This window comes from Coccinella septempunctata, chromosome 8 (genome assembly GCF_907165205.1).
Source record: "Coccinella septempunctata chromosome 8, icCocSept1.1, whole genome shotgun sequence".
Taxonomy (NCBI): Eukaryota; Metazoa; Arthropoda; class Insecta; order Coleoptera; family Coccinellidae; genus Coccinella; species Coccinella septempunctata.
Genome location: NC_058196.1, coordinates 30,765,570 through 30,779,819, shown reverse-complemented (window position 1 = coordinate 30,779,819; position 14,250 = coordinate 30,765,570). Strand labels below are relative to the sequence as shown.

The following is a 14,250-nucleotide window of genomic DNA, read 5'->3' as shown; positions in this document are numbered from 1 at the left end:
TCAATGTCCCTTTCATGCGCACAGAGCTCACCACAAACGACGAAGAATTTAGGTTAGGTGAATGTAAATAAATAAACAAAGCTGATTTTTCTATTCCTAGCATAAATAATATTCGAAATGGTGAGTCAAATAAGGAGAGCTTATGAAAATAATGATCGCAATTAATTTTCAGTCTGTAACTCTACATACAAGCATCGGAAACATCAAAATTGAATTGTTCTGCGAATCCTGCCCTAAGGCATGCGAAAATTTCCTAGCTCTTTGTGCCAGCGACTATTATAATGGTTGTTTATTCCATAGAAACATAAAAGGCTTCATTGTCCAAACTGGGGATCCTACGGGAACCGGCAAGGGAGGAAATTCCATTTGGGGCCAGAAATTCGAAGATGAATTCAAAGAACAATTAAAAGTAAGTCGTAGTACATAGTGAGTAATTTTCGATCCTAATTTTATCTAAAATGTTTTATATGGTGCTAGCTTTGAATGAATTTTTGCAGCATAATGCGAGAGGTATTGTATCGATGGCGAATAATGGACCAAATAATAATGGAAGTCAATTCTTTATTACTTATGGTGCCCACCCTCATCTGGATCTAAAATACACCATTTTTGGAAAGTAAGTTTTACAAATCTATGTTTGAGTTATTCATCAATAAACTTCCATTCATTTTCAGAGTTATAGATGGTCTGGATACTCTTGATGAACTTGAGAAGTTGCCTGTAAATCAAAAGAATTACCGACCTTTGACCGATGCTAAGATCAATAGTATAACAATACATGCCAATCCTTTAGCTGGTTGAGTTCAATGAGTATGCTCTTTATCTAAACTTCGTATACCACTTCGCTAAGAAATCAAATTCGTCCATCTGTATGAAACAATTTTCTATGAATCCTTTTCCACTTCCTGATAATCCAATATAAGACAATTCAAATCTTCTTTTGCTTCTGTAAATTCCCCTTCTTCCATTCCCTCTCCAACAAAATGATGAACGAATGCTCGTTTTGCATACATGAGATTGAACTTTTGCAGGATCCGAAGCCATGCTTCTTTGATAGCCGTACTGTTGGACAACATCGTTACCCCTCTTTGAACCCTAGCCAAATCACCACCTGGCACCACTGTTGGAGGCTGGTAGTTCAGTCCAACCTGGCGAAAATTTGAAATTTGCAGAAATTGTGAATACATAATTGGTTCAAAACCGTTTTTTTCTCTGCGATACATTACATGAACATAATAAAATCATGTTAACAATAAGAGTAGGACTTTACCCGGAAAAAAAACCATGTTCGAACCTTCTCCTTAAATTATTTACCGTTACATATGGCAACGTCGCATTTTGCTCAATACGTCTAAAACATTTTTCTGAAACTGAAAGAGACCAGCAAAAATTCTGAAAATTTCAACAATCCATCCTCTATCTCGCCTATCTATCGGTAATGTCTCAGAAACACGCCTACCTTCAGTACCTTTCAAATTTGAGATACTCAACTCTAAAATGGCAAAAGTGTGTTTACAAACGCGAACGTTTTATAGGACAAAAACATAAATTATTGAATTTCCCGTTTTTACAGCCCAAAATTTTAAAACATTTTGGATTATTTGAATTTGACAGATGAAAGTTTTATATTCTTCGATGACTGACCATTGACATTTAAACATTAATTTTTCTATGACCGAAAATTTAAAACTTTCATAGTGATATCGAAAGTTGTATAAAATTCTTCCATTATGGGTGTGGAAAAATTGTTTGTTGGCAAATTGGAAGTGTTAAAAGTTAAATTGATTTAATACAAATTATTTTTTTACAATTCCGAGGTTCCTCACCTTGAACCCAGTTGGGCTCCAATCCACGAACAATATGCTCCTTTTACTCTTAATGTTCGTGATAGCATTATTTATATCAATAGGAGAGACGTCTCCTCTGTAAAACAGGCAACAGGACATGTATTTTCCCTTTCTGGGATCGCACTTAATCATCTGATTTGCTGGTTCGAAGCAAGAATTCGTTAGTTGGGCTGTTGAAAGCACTTCATGATAAGCTTTTTCGGCAGAGATAAATGGGGCGTAAGTGACGAGTGGAAAGTGGATTCTAGGATAGGGTATCAAGTTGGTCTGGAACTCTCGTAGGTCAATATTAACCGCTCCTGTGAATCTCAAAGAAGCCGTTATAGCCGATGTTACCTGAAAAATTGACACCTGTCACATAGATGAAATTGTTGGATTTATCAATTAAATATCGACCAAAATTTAAAATAATTTAATTTGCTATCAATATACACTTGCAGTCCTTTTCATGCGAAACTTATAAGGACAAATTTTCGATTTCTTTTATTAGGTCCATATGCTTGAATTCATCAGGATTCTTGGTGAAAACTTCTAACAATTTATTTTTACTGTCATTATTCTGACAATAATATAGCTGTAACTGATTCGCTAAACATAACGCTTCTTTGGAATTGATCACTTTAGAATCAAACTCTCCCTTCATAAGTACTATTCCCTTTTCATCCATAAATTCTGTATAATGTTTGATAGTTAAACATTCTGGCGCATTTTCCTTGTGAACTTGAAAATACAGGAGAGGAGTAAAGTGCACACAGTTTCCTTCAATCTGAGACATGATAAATTCATATCCTTGACTACGGGGTAGGGCAAAAAGAAAAGTTGGATATAATTCAGATTTCTCCTTGAATTGCTCGAAATCTTTCTTTGGGACTGTCGCAGCGATATTGCACTCTTTTTGAATGTGATATTTAAGCCAAATTTCTTTTATTTCATCAGCAGATTTGTCTTTGACAGCTTCTACTTTCATGTATTCATCTAGACTTTCCGAGTTTATGTTTCTCCCTTTATCGGTACATTTTTTGGGATTCAACAATTGAGAATACTGTCTTTCTGCCGCCTTCTTTTGTTCTTCTTGTTGAACCTCTTTCTTCTCAATCCGCTGTAACAATTCCTCTGGGGAAGTTTGTTGCAGTTTTGCTATTTTCTCCGCGTATTTCTCGAAGTATGGATTTTGCTTCAGTTCTTCCACAGCTTTTTGGGCTTTTTTCGCAGTGGTCATAATGCCTCTGTTCTGTGATAAACGGCTCAGAAGTGTCCTAAACTGAATATTTGCACGAGCTGATCCTAATACCATAGTTCGAAAATTCGAATCAGTGTTTTTGATTATTTAACATGAGGAGGTTATGTCAAATCAAATCATAGAAATCATTTATATTTACATAGAAATATACCAAAGAAAACCACCGAAACAAAAATGTATAGATCATAGACTCATCGATCTGAGATCATAGATCGTTCCTAGTATATTAGTGTTCTGTGGTTCCTAGAATGAAACAGGTCGGAAGGTTCGACGTTGCCGTTTTACCATCGAAGTATGGAGGGTACTGTTTTCGGAAACATTACAGTATCCTTAGAAATTTTCGAATGCGTGGAAATAATAAAGAAGACATTTGAGTAAGGGTGATACCTGTCCTAATATTCGATTTATGTTTGTATAAGTGGGTCTTGATACGTCTAAATTTCTGGCAAGAATATCGTATATCGCTTCATTGTCGAATATAAAACACACATCTTCATATTCAATGCTGTTGTGCATTGTTAATGTTGTATTATATGGTTCTACGATTATCGGGGATATCTATAAAAAATAGATTTTATCTGGGCAATAATGATCAAATGCAATACGAACTCTTGGGGAAGGGTATATGGAAAAAGTCATTTTTGATAAATTTCCATAGTCCCTGCATAAGTGTTCAAGTACGAGAGCCGTGAAACCAGATCCCGTGCCGCCACCAAAGGCTCTGTATAAAAGAAAACCTTGTACTGAAGAGCAGTTTTCGGCTACTTTACGAATACGGTCCATTGTGATATCGATCATTTCAGAACCAATGCTGTACATCCCTGGAAAATGTTCGAAATTAAGAGTTTAGTTCTTGAAGTTCAGAATTGTTTTCCACAGCTGTTACCCCTCGCAAAGTTATTCGCAGCATCTTCTTTTCCTGTTATCAAACCTTCGCAATGAAAAAGCTGTCTATAACAACCAGTTCTTATTTCATCTGAAAATATTATAATTTCCAGCTCAAATTTCTATGGACCAGGAGCATCAACTAATTCCATGATATATATCTTCGAAGTCTTCGACTCATGCATATATATATATTAATAGTAGGTTCTTCCCTTCAAGTAGAATCAAGTTTAAACTACCTCATGTTGAATTTTAAGGAATAGTACCTTGTTAATTATTCTCAAAATTTTTAATATGCAAACAAATTTATATTATATGGTATTCTGTGACTACACTGAGGCGGCGATGCCAGATGTATAGATTTATGATTTATCAGAATTCTTCAGTAGATATTAATATAAGGTTCATCTATTTGAAGAAGATAGCCTTGATAATCATGTTTATTGTATCAAACTTTAAAAGAATGTACCAGTCTGGAAAATAGTTGATGAAATGAGGTTTTCCGGTGAAGAAGAAACTACTGTTAGTGTATATATGTACAAGTCAGAGACTCACCCTGTATATAGTCTGGTCCTATGGAATTTATCAAACGTTGAATTTTTGAAAGGTGAGAAAGAAATTCTACCTATAACAGTAGGCTCCAAATCTACCATAACTACCCTAGGAACAGCTTTGCCGACTGCTGAAATATCGAAAAACGCGTTGAATGTTTCATCCTGCTTTTGGTTATGAAAACAGGGATACACCGTCCCGTCTGGCTGAATTCCATGCTCGAGACAATACAGTTCCCAGCAGGCATTTGCAATTTGAACTCCTGCTTGGCCGATATGTACTTGGATAATTTCTTGCTGAAAAAAATTACTCGTTCAAAACGATCGCAACATTATCGACGGAATTACATTGACGGGCATGATTTTTTTTTAAATTTAGCTGTGATTCATGATACCTTACTGAAAATTTTGAAAAATCAGGTGAAAATTATGTTTCTGTCTTTAATGATAGATGTTCACAGATTTTATTTCAGCGACACTGGCAACTCTGTACACATGAATGTTGAAATGCTTCAACTCTATGAGCTGCGGACAAAGAAAAATGCTTGATAGAAATCTCTCTGGTCGGATTTTCGCTAGGGGTGGTAAATTTCTTCAATATATCGACAGATATACATATCGTCGATATGAAATCTGACCGATTCCAGAAATGCACTAAAAACATCCCCGTTCTATAAATCGAGAAAATAAGGAAGCTATTCTACAAAATTTTATCGATACTTTAAGTTTGCAATGTGGTGAGAGAAAGCTCGGACACGAAAAGTTTTAGTATTTTATTATGAAAAAATAAAAAAGATAATATTCATTAATCGATCACAATACCAATTGAACTATTGAATAATAATAAGGACAAGCACTTTTGAATTTTTGTCACATTGGTCGTATAAAATACATAATTGTAAAAATTACAGAATTTGCTTCGCCACAAAATATACCATTATTTTGCTTAAAATTCGTTGTTCAATATAATAAGTTTTTATCAATCTCTATTTCTCTAGAGAGATGTGTATTTCCAACACCAGTCCAATCAATACATTTTTGAGCAGACAAAACCAACTTGTTCACTGCAATCTCCATTTCCTGTCAAAGTAATTATGAATAAACAGAATATCAAACGAGGATTGAAACAGTTACCTTCAACCTCATAAGGTTGCATCTCACAGATGATGATGAACTTTTTCCAGTCCAATGTACAAGTGTTCTGGTCAATCTGAATTCAGAACATCATCCACTTTTTCCACTCTTTAATTCGACATTCAGCAGGTACGAGTTGTTCTCAAAAGCCATTTCAAGATTCAATTGAAAACAATCTCTGCAAATCATAGTTAAAGTTTGCAGTTCCCACCTCCAAGCACAAAAAGCTTTTGAATTTTGTTTGGAAGCGGCGTGAATGAAGAAGCCGGTGAAAATACAGAGAAGAGAAATAATTTGACAGTTTCCAATATAGAAAAACATACAAAGAAAATATTGTAGTAAATGGAAGAAGATTATTACAATCAAGATATAAAATGGTTATATGAAGCTTATAGAACATTCCAGTGCAAGATGAGAATGAAAATATAAAATAGACACAAAATAAGATGTGTGTAGTTCAAATAAAGCAGTAAAAAAATATTTTCACATACCATAGAATCAGTAAGACATATATTGGTTAATATCATATTTTAACCCTGTTCAATTAGTCTATGATTGATACTTATGTGTTCAACCAGTCAGAAGATAAATGAATCAATATTAGACCTTCAGCATTCTAATGCTTCTTTGTACTCAGATTCCTCCATGGCAAAAAAGTCTTCAAGCCTCCATTGCAAAGTTTCAAATGTTGGTCTACTCATAGGGTCTTTCTGCCAACATTCTAACATTAAGAGATATAATTTAGGCGGACATCCAATAGGTGCTGACATACGATATCCACGTTCTACATGATACAACACATCGCTATTACTCATACCTGGATAGGGGGTTTTACCATATGTAAGTAATTCCGTCAGTAGAATACCAAACGACCATACATCCGATTTGATAGAAAATATGCAATAGTTGGCTGCTTCGGGTGCAGTCCATTTGATGGGGAATCTCGCATCAGCTCTGGCTTGATATTCATCCTCCCTTATCAGTCTAGCTAGACCAAAATCAGCAATCTTAACCTGCTTCGTCTCTGACACAAGGACGTTCCTAGCAGCTAGATCTCGATGGATATAATTCATTGCCTCCAAGAAAGCCATTCCTGAAGCTATCTGGGCGGCAATGTCGATCAACTGGGGCAACTTTAAGGTTTTTTCTTTACCATTGATGTAATCTTTCAAAGAACCATTCTTCATCAACTCAGTGATTATATAAATTGGTTCATCCATTGTACAAACAGCATACAGCTGGATTAGTTTGGGATGTCTCAGCTTCTTCATTATTTGTGCTTCTGCCAGAAAATCCTGGGGGTCCATAGTTCCTGGTTTGAGCGTTTTAATTGCAACAGGTGTTGTGTGATTCCATGCCCCTTCCCATACCTCACCAAACTGGCCATCACCTAACTTTTCTAGGAATGTAAGTGAGGATCTTCTAATTTCCCATAAGTCTCTTGTGTGGTGTGACAAGCCTTCTGGCTGAGGTTTTTCAGTCTGTATACAGGGTTTCCGAAGATTAACGCATAGACCATCAGCAATCAAACTATAGTGATTAACTAAACCCTGAAGCGTCCTGAAAGTCATCTTTCTTGCAATGTAAAATCCTTCATTTTCTACTTGTTTTATTCTATAATGTTTCACGGTGTTTTTATCGAGAACTGATAACGAATAGTCATTTTCCCTACTTTCAGATTCCCTTATGAGGAATGCACCATGTTTGTTTTTAGAGGAAAGAAGTTTCTTCTCCGCCTCAAATCTTGTGATCTTCCGGAAGAACCACGGTTCGGCCTCCAAGCTTTTCAACATTGCGACATAATTTGATGGGATGTACCCCTTCTTTTTTGTGTTTTTACTTCTGGCAAGCCACCAGTCCTTCAATTTATCGTTGAGAATTTCTAAATATTCACCTTTTTTGAACTCTAGGTCTTCATTTGTTCTAGCCTCATAGTCATAAAGTGCTACAAAAATCTTGGAACTCTTTACAGAAGGTGATAAGTTCATCCGATTTATTTGCACACTTATTTCTTCGTCATCGTTGAAGAAAAACAAATCTTTACCTGTATCTATTCCTCCAATCGCCGATAGATTACTGAAACATTTACCCATCTCTGATTTATCACACTTTTATTAATTGATCTTGATGAAACGCAGAAATCACACACAAACAACGACCAAAGATCAAAGAGTTATCTTGAAACTTTATATTTGAAAAAAAAAATTGGGTTAAGTATTCAAATAAATGTCATAGAGGAAAAATGAGACCAGAGACAACCATCTCTGCCATAGACTAAGTAGATCTTCTTACCATAAGCGTAGGTCGTAGCTTAAACTGTGAGTTTGTAGTGAGTTCGGTAATGCAGATCCGAGGTGACACGGAGTAAGGAGTAACGTGACCTTATATCCCAGATATGCATTACCGAACTCGCAAATTGTAGAGAAATCATAAAACGATGGAAAAGTGTCGATACAATTTATCCACTCCTATGAACTCTATGGGTTCCCATAGAGTTCAATGTTTTAAACGGTTCGGGAAATCAAACAATACAAAAAATTTTTGGAAAATGTTTTCGGGTTCTTAATAATGACGTTTCAAAAGCATTAAACAAAGAGAAGGTTAATCTATTGTTTAGCACGTTGTTATATCATAATAAAAGATTTTATGTAGTTTATAAATCGGGTTAATTCTTGAATCAACAAATTGTAATGCATAATAAAGGAATGCGTATAACACGATCCACTAGAAAAAGAAAAGTCTCGCAGCCCAGAAGCAACGACAGTGGGGTTTCATTGAAATTTTCCAATATTCTCAACGTAGTGAGTTCTAATACGGAACCTAGTGCAGCTAAAATTGAGACCAATAAGAATTTGGAACTTTCTTCTAAAGGGGAAGAAATCAAGAACAGTTATAATAGCCGAAAATCAGATCAGGAATATACTCCAGGTGAGAAAAATGACTAAAATTCTAAAGTACTTGATATGTTGGAGTACAGAATCAATAAGATTTCTCAAGAATCCAATATTTCCAGCTCCGGATAGAAACCGGTTGGCTTTCGTTGAAGATGAAGATTGTTTAGATTATGAACCTTCTGAAGGCGAGGATTCTGACAAGTCTTATTCAGCGAAAGGGGAAGGTGAACAGCCTGAAGATATTGATGAACAAATCACTCAGTCTATTCCAACAGTTCCTCTTAAGAAATGTGATGAATCACATGAATACAATTCATCGAATAATGTAATTCCTGACCACTTCATTTCGTTTTCTAATCGTCCTGATAGTCTCAATATTGAAAGTAAAACATGTAATAACAACATTGAGGTAAATTGAATATTAGGAATTTTTAATCAATTTTTATTAATGCTGTGGCTGATACTCATATACTTTATTGGAGAACGTAGCGTTTGGATATTTTTCAACACTGGTATTTGACAGTATATGAAAAATTTCATTAAGACCTTTTACTTGTTGTGTATGATTCTTATTTCGGGTGAGGTTATGTTCTTGGGGACTTCACATGAATTATATTGTAACCACAGATAACTTCACTGCAACTGTTTTTTATTATTTTTTTATTTTTCATATTTTATTCAGAATGTAACTATGGAAAATGATCAGAATGACTCCAAGTTTCAAACAGAGGATGAACTCCTTGAGGAGGATTTCAGTCCAAATGAAGAAATCGAAAGTTACGATGAAAATCGGCTTTTATACGAAGAAGATCAAGAACCCATTAACAAAAAATTATTCGACGATGCTAAAGTTAACTTTAAGGGGGCGCTTAACATAACAATAACAAGACCTGTTCTTAATACGTCTCAGAATGAAGTTTATTCACAAAATTCACGTAGTATAACCGCGGAGGAGAATTCAAATACATTTCCAATTACTCGCAGATCTCCCAATGTGCAAATTTACAACATATCAACTATACAATCGAGGGTGAGTGAAAATGAGTTTTCCGTGAAGAGGAAACATGAAAAATTATCCGGTTCAAGTTCTTCAAGGGTTGTTCACGATAATATCGAAACTAATCATGGTGAAAAGGACGGATGTAGGAATAGTTCAAGAGTTCCTTGTGAAGATGAGACTGATTTAAACTATTTTAGGTACTTCTTTCACACATTTACTTCCAATTATAGTCATTTCAGGATTAATATAATTTTAATGTTTCCAGACCTATGACAAACTCTGTTTCGACACAAAATGAGAATCCATTCATATCGCCTCCTGAAAAAAAATGGAGGCGTGAAGAAAATCAACCGTTTCTGGGATCAATAGATTCTTGTGATACTTATGTTGTTAAAGATCAAAAAAGGCGAGTGAATAATAACTTCCATTCTCAAGAAGGAAGCGAGAGTAGGTTTCAAGACGTTGGTGTACAAAAAACCGTCTCAACTCCATTGAGGTAAAGTTTTCGTTTTCTTTCGTCATCAAACCAATTGGGTGATTTTTTTTTTTAGGTTTTCCAGTTCCGATCTGTTTCATTCGAGCAGAGACGAAGATCCTGCTCAAGAAAATGAAAAAAAGGAATATATAGCCAGATGGTTGATGCAAAGTAACGAAGATAACTTTTCCCAACTTCTCGAGTCCTTGTGCGAATCTCACTTCACTGTGGGGTGTAACGATGTCAGGTTAGTTGCTTAGAATATTTGTAATCAGAAAGGGAAACAACTAACGTTGTTTTCAGATGTTCGAGAACGCATTCTTTAGAAGAAATCCGAAAGATAATCCATCAGGCGAACTTCCAAGAATTCAACAAACTCTACCGAATTGCCCTGACCCAAGAACTTTGGTTCATGTGGTTGTTCGACATCTTCCTGGAATGTTTCAAGGTGACCCCGAGGGTTGGCGAAGTGTTGCTGATGGATATGATCGACGATGTGTACAAAGTTTTCAACGGTACTTTCACAGATAAAACTAGCTACATCATCAGGATCATCGAGGGTCTCAGGAACATGGGGTATTCGCTCAGGGATGCCGTTGAACGTATCCTGGTAAAATACGGCACTTCCCAGTTGTGGATCTGCGACATATTACTGTTTGTCATCGCCAAAGAGCCCAATCTGGAGGAGAACTGGTGTCTGGTGCAAAAGATCACTTGGTGTAGGAAGGAACAGATCGACCATGAGGTGGTTACGGAACTCCTGATGGGCTCCCTCCAAAATTACCCGCTGAATAAGGAACTTTGCAAGAAGATTTACAACGACATCTTCGAGAAGAACTTGGTGGATTTGAACAAGATACCTCGACATCTCTGGGAAATAGTGACTAAAATGTCAGGAGTCAATGTGAAACCTAAGAGGAAGGATGTCAGTTCGAACTCGAGTTCTACGGAAAGTTGCACCACTAAAGATGCCGGTCAGTTGAACAGTCCCGTACTTGGAGAGCAACAGAGAAAAGCATTGGGTTTTGATAGGAAAAGTTCGCCAGATTTGGTGCTTCTCGATGGGGAGCAACGAAGAAAATCATCGAGTTTCGATAGGAAAAGTTCCCCAGATTTAGTGCTTTACGATGGAGAACAACGAAGAAAATCGTCTAGTTTCGATAGAAAAAGTTCCTCAGATTTAGTACCGTACGATTGTTCGCGAGCGTCTTCTTGTTCTCCGATTCCAGTGATTAAAGATCATGATGACGTTTTCCATGGACAAATTGCGTTCAGAGAGGACGCCTTCAAGGGTCATATAGGATATTCCCCGAAGATGATCTCGAAGGAATCTGTTGTGAGTGTTTTCCAAACATTTATTTGGAAAATGCGGTAGTGTCTCTCCAATCCAGTATTAAAAGCTGGTCTGGAAAATAATCGGTTGGTAGAGGATTCGGAAATCGTACGATTCACCTTAAACTGGAAGATCTGAAAAATAAAGCCGGGGAAAATTAATCTCGACATTTACCAAACAAATGCACGTCTATGGTTCTGAACCATAGACTCCTAAATTATAATCTATGGTTCGAACCAATCGCGGACAGGGGTGGGTAGTACCGAATCAACTCATCGATAGAGTAGTTTTTGGCCTCAGTCTTTATGGAATTCATTTCATTATAGTTTTTGAGGCCAGAAGGTGGATCCTGCTGGCTTATTAGCAACACCGTTTATTTTAAAGATTAAAATTAAGTACTGGACTGGTGAAACCCTGCTGTATTTGTTTTTTCAGTTTGTGATTTTTCCTCGATGCGAAAAGTTTCGTTTTTCAGGAGTACAAAAAGCGTCAAACCAGCACCCCCAGCGACTGCAGTTCCGGCGGTATAAACGAGAGGGTGGTGAGGAAATTCATCGAATCCCTCAGCGGCGTGTCCAAATCGCAAACGCCGGCCAATTTTATAGCTCATCCTTCCTGTCAGCCGACCATACATCCGAATTTCCAATGCAACTCTTCGCTGCACAACCTGTTCCCCGAAGTCTACTCCTGCGACACGGACATCTCGATCGACGACATACGTCGATTGAGCGCCTCTCTGAAAGAAACTGATTCTGTTGCTCTGATGGATGTCCTGAAGTCGTACAGTAGTCCGTATACCATCGAAAACTTCATCGTCAACGTGCTGACGTTGATCAAGTCTATAAAACAGGGCCATGCGATTTTTAAAACGTTCATGGCACTCCTGGACGATCTGGGTGAGTTTTCAACTAAATTCAACGCATATTTCAGTCTATGTTGCCAACTTGTGCATTAGAAACGAAACGCTTTAAATTTCAAATACCCATTTTTATTTTTCATTTTTAAGTGCTTAAAATAATTTTTTTTGGGAAACGGTTGAAATGGTTTTTTCAAAATGTGACGTTTCAAAGATATCCTATTTAGTCTTTTGGCAACAAGGCGAATCCTTCTTATTGGTTGCATTATGAACTACATAAGCTCCTTAATTCGTGATTATTATGAAAAATTGTTATTTCCAGAAGAAAAAGAACCTGATTACATGAACAACATGTACATGAAGGTTTTGGTCGAAGTGCTGGCTTTGAATTTGATCTACATGTTAGATGCAAAAGGAAAATGGGATCTCTGCAGGAATATACTCATGAAAATAAAAGATTGGCACAACTTGGTCACTTCCAAGGTGAGGTTTAAATCGAATATAAAATCTCGGGAACCATTTCATCACACAACTTAAAACGTTTATGCTTTAATTCCCAGATTTTCCTGCGTAAAACTAACACGAAGTCGCATATGGGGCGTTATATATACTTGATCAATGTGCTGATATCAGCCGAGGACTTTTCTTGGGTGAACGAACTCTTTCAGGCCAAGGGTGAGTTCTTACTTTGATGTCTATGATGATTTTTTATTTAATCGTGTTGCAGCCCTTAACCTGTTGGGACCGCCCTCGTCTTGGCCCTTCGATTTCAAACCGTCAGATGAAGAAGCTCGAAATAAAGCTCTCAAATCCTTTTTCGATAAGGGTTTCCCGAAGAATATTTTCATCGCCAATGATTTGCTGAAGAGTATAATCCTCATGAACGCAGGTTTTGTGAGTGGTTTCGATCTCTGGGAATGGTTTAATAACAAGCTCCTCTCTTTAATGGAGAATCAAGATGCAAACAGATCGCTTCTTCTGCTGTTATCTTACGATATAAGCAGTCATTATGAACGGTATATGGATGGGTTCGTGCTGCAGGCCTATATGCTCCACATGCATGATCACGTTCAGAGTGAAGAGGCATTGAAATTATTCAAGCTTTGCTGCAAAAAGGGGGTCTATCCTGATTATACGGTAAGAATCTTTGATATAAAATGAATTTTTCTCGGCCTCCTTCATTTGCTGTTTATTTTTTCTGTAACTATGTAGCTTTGTCGTTGTACTAAGTGGGTGTTCATAATTCTTCGCTCATTCCGATATCTTGAATCAGAAGTCTTGAATGACGATAAACTTTTCTACAGGGTGAAGAGAGGGTCTTGTATGTATCGACCAATCTGACAAACTTCGAGATCACCTCTTTGTTGCACTGTTTCGTTGAAAAGTTTAGGACTGGACGTGCTCCCCCTCATGATTTCCACATAGAATTGATGTTGCCTGAAGGCAGATCTAAAGAATTGAAAATAATTGAAAGAAAATTCAGGATTTCCAGGAATGTTTATAAAGTGTTCGAAACTATATGTTTGATTCTGGAAACAAAGTACCATATATTGATCAATCAGCCGATACAGTCGAGAATCTTCATATCCCAAATGATGCTGTACAAATTGTTGATGACTAATGAGAAGAAGGGATTTATTTAGTTTTAATTCTGCTGACTATTTTTTCATTATTTTTTTTCTCTTTTTTTTTTGGCTGCGACGTTGTATTACAATCGTTTTAATCTTTTTCAGTATTACTTTAGTTTTTTTTTTTCTCAATTTTTACGAGTCTGTGATATGATATCGCCTACAGTTTTTCTAGATGTAAGTTTATTGGATTCAGTGAATTCAAAATATAAAAGTGAAGATAACGCTTATCTTCAATAAGGATATCTATATTTTCATAGATGTTATAAGACTTAAAATGAAAAGTTTATTTTTTGTTCTTTTTAGTATAGATTTTTATTCCTTTTGAGAGTTCCTACTTTTGTTGTTCAGAATTATCGTTAAGTTTTTCGAAATAAATATTTTTTTATTTATTCATTGTGTTGTTC

The 14,250-nt window shown here is 36.3% G+C and overlaps 5 protein-coding genes across 10 annotated transcripts; 2 read left to right on the top strand and 3 right to left on the bottom strand.

Moving 5' to 3' along the window:
- Nucleotides 1–24: 24 nt before the first annotated feature.
- Nucleotides 25–1,200, top strand: LOC123319551 (peptidyl-prolyl cis-trans isomerase-like 3). Its single transcript, XM_044906597.1, has 5 exons — nucleotides 25–120; nucleotides 173–409; nucleotides 498–616; nucleotides 675–810; nucleotides 1,032–1,200. The coding sequence occupies exons 1-4, from the start codon at nucleotides 118–120 to the stop codon at nucleotides 799–801; spliced, it is 486 nt and encodes a 161-aa protein (XP_044762532.1). The 5' UTR covers nucleotides 25–117; the 3' UTR covers nucleotides 802–810; nucleotides 1,032–1,200.
- Nucleotides 542–5,007, bottom strand: LOC123319548 (tubulin alpha-3 chain-like). Of its 3 annotated transcripts, none has more exons than XM_044906591.1 (8): nucleotides 4,872–5,007; nucleotides 4,598–4,820; nucleotides 3,974–4,063; nucleotides 3,697–3,908; nucleotides 3,475–3,645; nucleotides 1,827–2,183; nucleotides 779–1,148; nucleotides 542–718 (listed from the first exon to the last, which is right to left on the bottom strand). In XM_044906591.1, the coding sequence occupies exons 1-7, from the start codon at nucleotides 4,881–4,883 to the stop codon at nucleotides 885–887; spliced, it is 1,329 nt and encodes a 442-aa protein (XP_044762526.1). In that variant the 5' UTR covers nucleotides 4,884–5,007; the 3' UTR covers nucleotides 542–718; nucleotides 779–884. The 3 variants fall into 3 exon arrangements, with proteins under 3 accessions (XP_044762526.1, XP_044762527.1, XP_044762529.1); XM_044906592.1 differs by having other exon boundaries at nucleotides 4,919–4,990; XM_044906594.1 differs by having other exon boundaries at nucleotides 4,598–4,816; nucleotides 4,872–4,936.
- Nucleotides 2,245–3,215, bottom strand: LOC123319550 (ATP synthase mitochondrial F1 complex assembly factor 1). The gene has a single exon (XM_044906596.1). The coding sequence runs from the start codon at nucleotides 3,139–3,141 to the stop codon at nucleotides 2,305–2,307; it is 837 nt and encodes a 278-aa protein (XP_044762531.1). The 5' UTR covers nucleotides 3,142–3,215; the 3' UTR covers nucleotides 2,245–2,304.
- A 275-nt stretch (nucleotides 5,008–5,282) lies between the features above and the next one.
- On the bottom strand, nucleotides 5,283–7,898 carry LOC123319547 (tyrosine-protein kinase Src42A-like). 2 transcript variants are annotated; one of them, XM_044906590.1, is made up of 3 exons: nucleotides 6,149–7,898; nucleotides 5,658–5,835; nucleotides 5,283–5,603 (listed from the first exon to the last, which is right to left on the bottom strand). In XM_044906590.1, exon 1 carries the CDS (start codon nucleotides 7,748–7,750, stop codon nucleotides 6,266–6,268), a length of 1,485 nt encoding a protein of 494 aa, XP_044762525.1. In that variant the 5' UTR covers nucleotides 7,751–7,898; the 3' UTR covers nucleotides 5,283–5,603; nucleotides 5,658–5,835; nucleotides 6,149–6,265. The 2 variants fall into 2 exon arrangements, with proteins under 2 accessions (XP_044762525.1, XP_044762524.1); XM_044906589.1 differs by having other exon boundaries at nucleotides 5,658–7,898.
- A 267-nt stretch (nucleotides 7,899–8,165) lies between these two features.
- Nucleotides 8,166–14,239, top strand: LOC123319544. 3 transcript variants are annotated; one of them, XM_044906584.1, is made up of 11 exons: nucleotides 8,166–8,585; nucleotides 8,671–8,960; nucleotides 9,234–9,748; nucleotides 9,817–10,047; nucleotides 10,103–10,273; nucleotides 10,330–11,362; nucleotides 11,835–12,255; nucleotides 12,541–12,698; nucleotides 12,776–12,890; nucleotides 12,943–13,352; nucleotides 13,520–14,239. In XM_044906584.1, exons 1-11 carry the CDS (start codon nucleotides 8,348–8,350, stop codon nucleotides 13,856–13,858), a joined length of 3,921 nt encoding a protein of 1,306 aa, XP_044762519.1. In that variant the 5' UTR covers nucleotides 8,166–8,347; the 3' UTR covers nucleotides 13,859–14,239. The 3 variants fall into 3 exon arrangements, with proteins under 3 accessions (XP_044762519.1, XP_044762518.1, XP_044762520.1); XM_044906583.1 differs by having other exon boundaries at nucleotides 12,538–12,698; XM_044906585.1 differs by lacking the exons at nucleotides 8,166–8,585; nucleotides 8,671–8,960 and having other exon boundaries at nucleotides 9,405–9,581; nucleotides 12,538–12,698.
- Nucleotides 14,240–14,250: the final 11 nt, after the last annotated feature.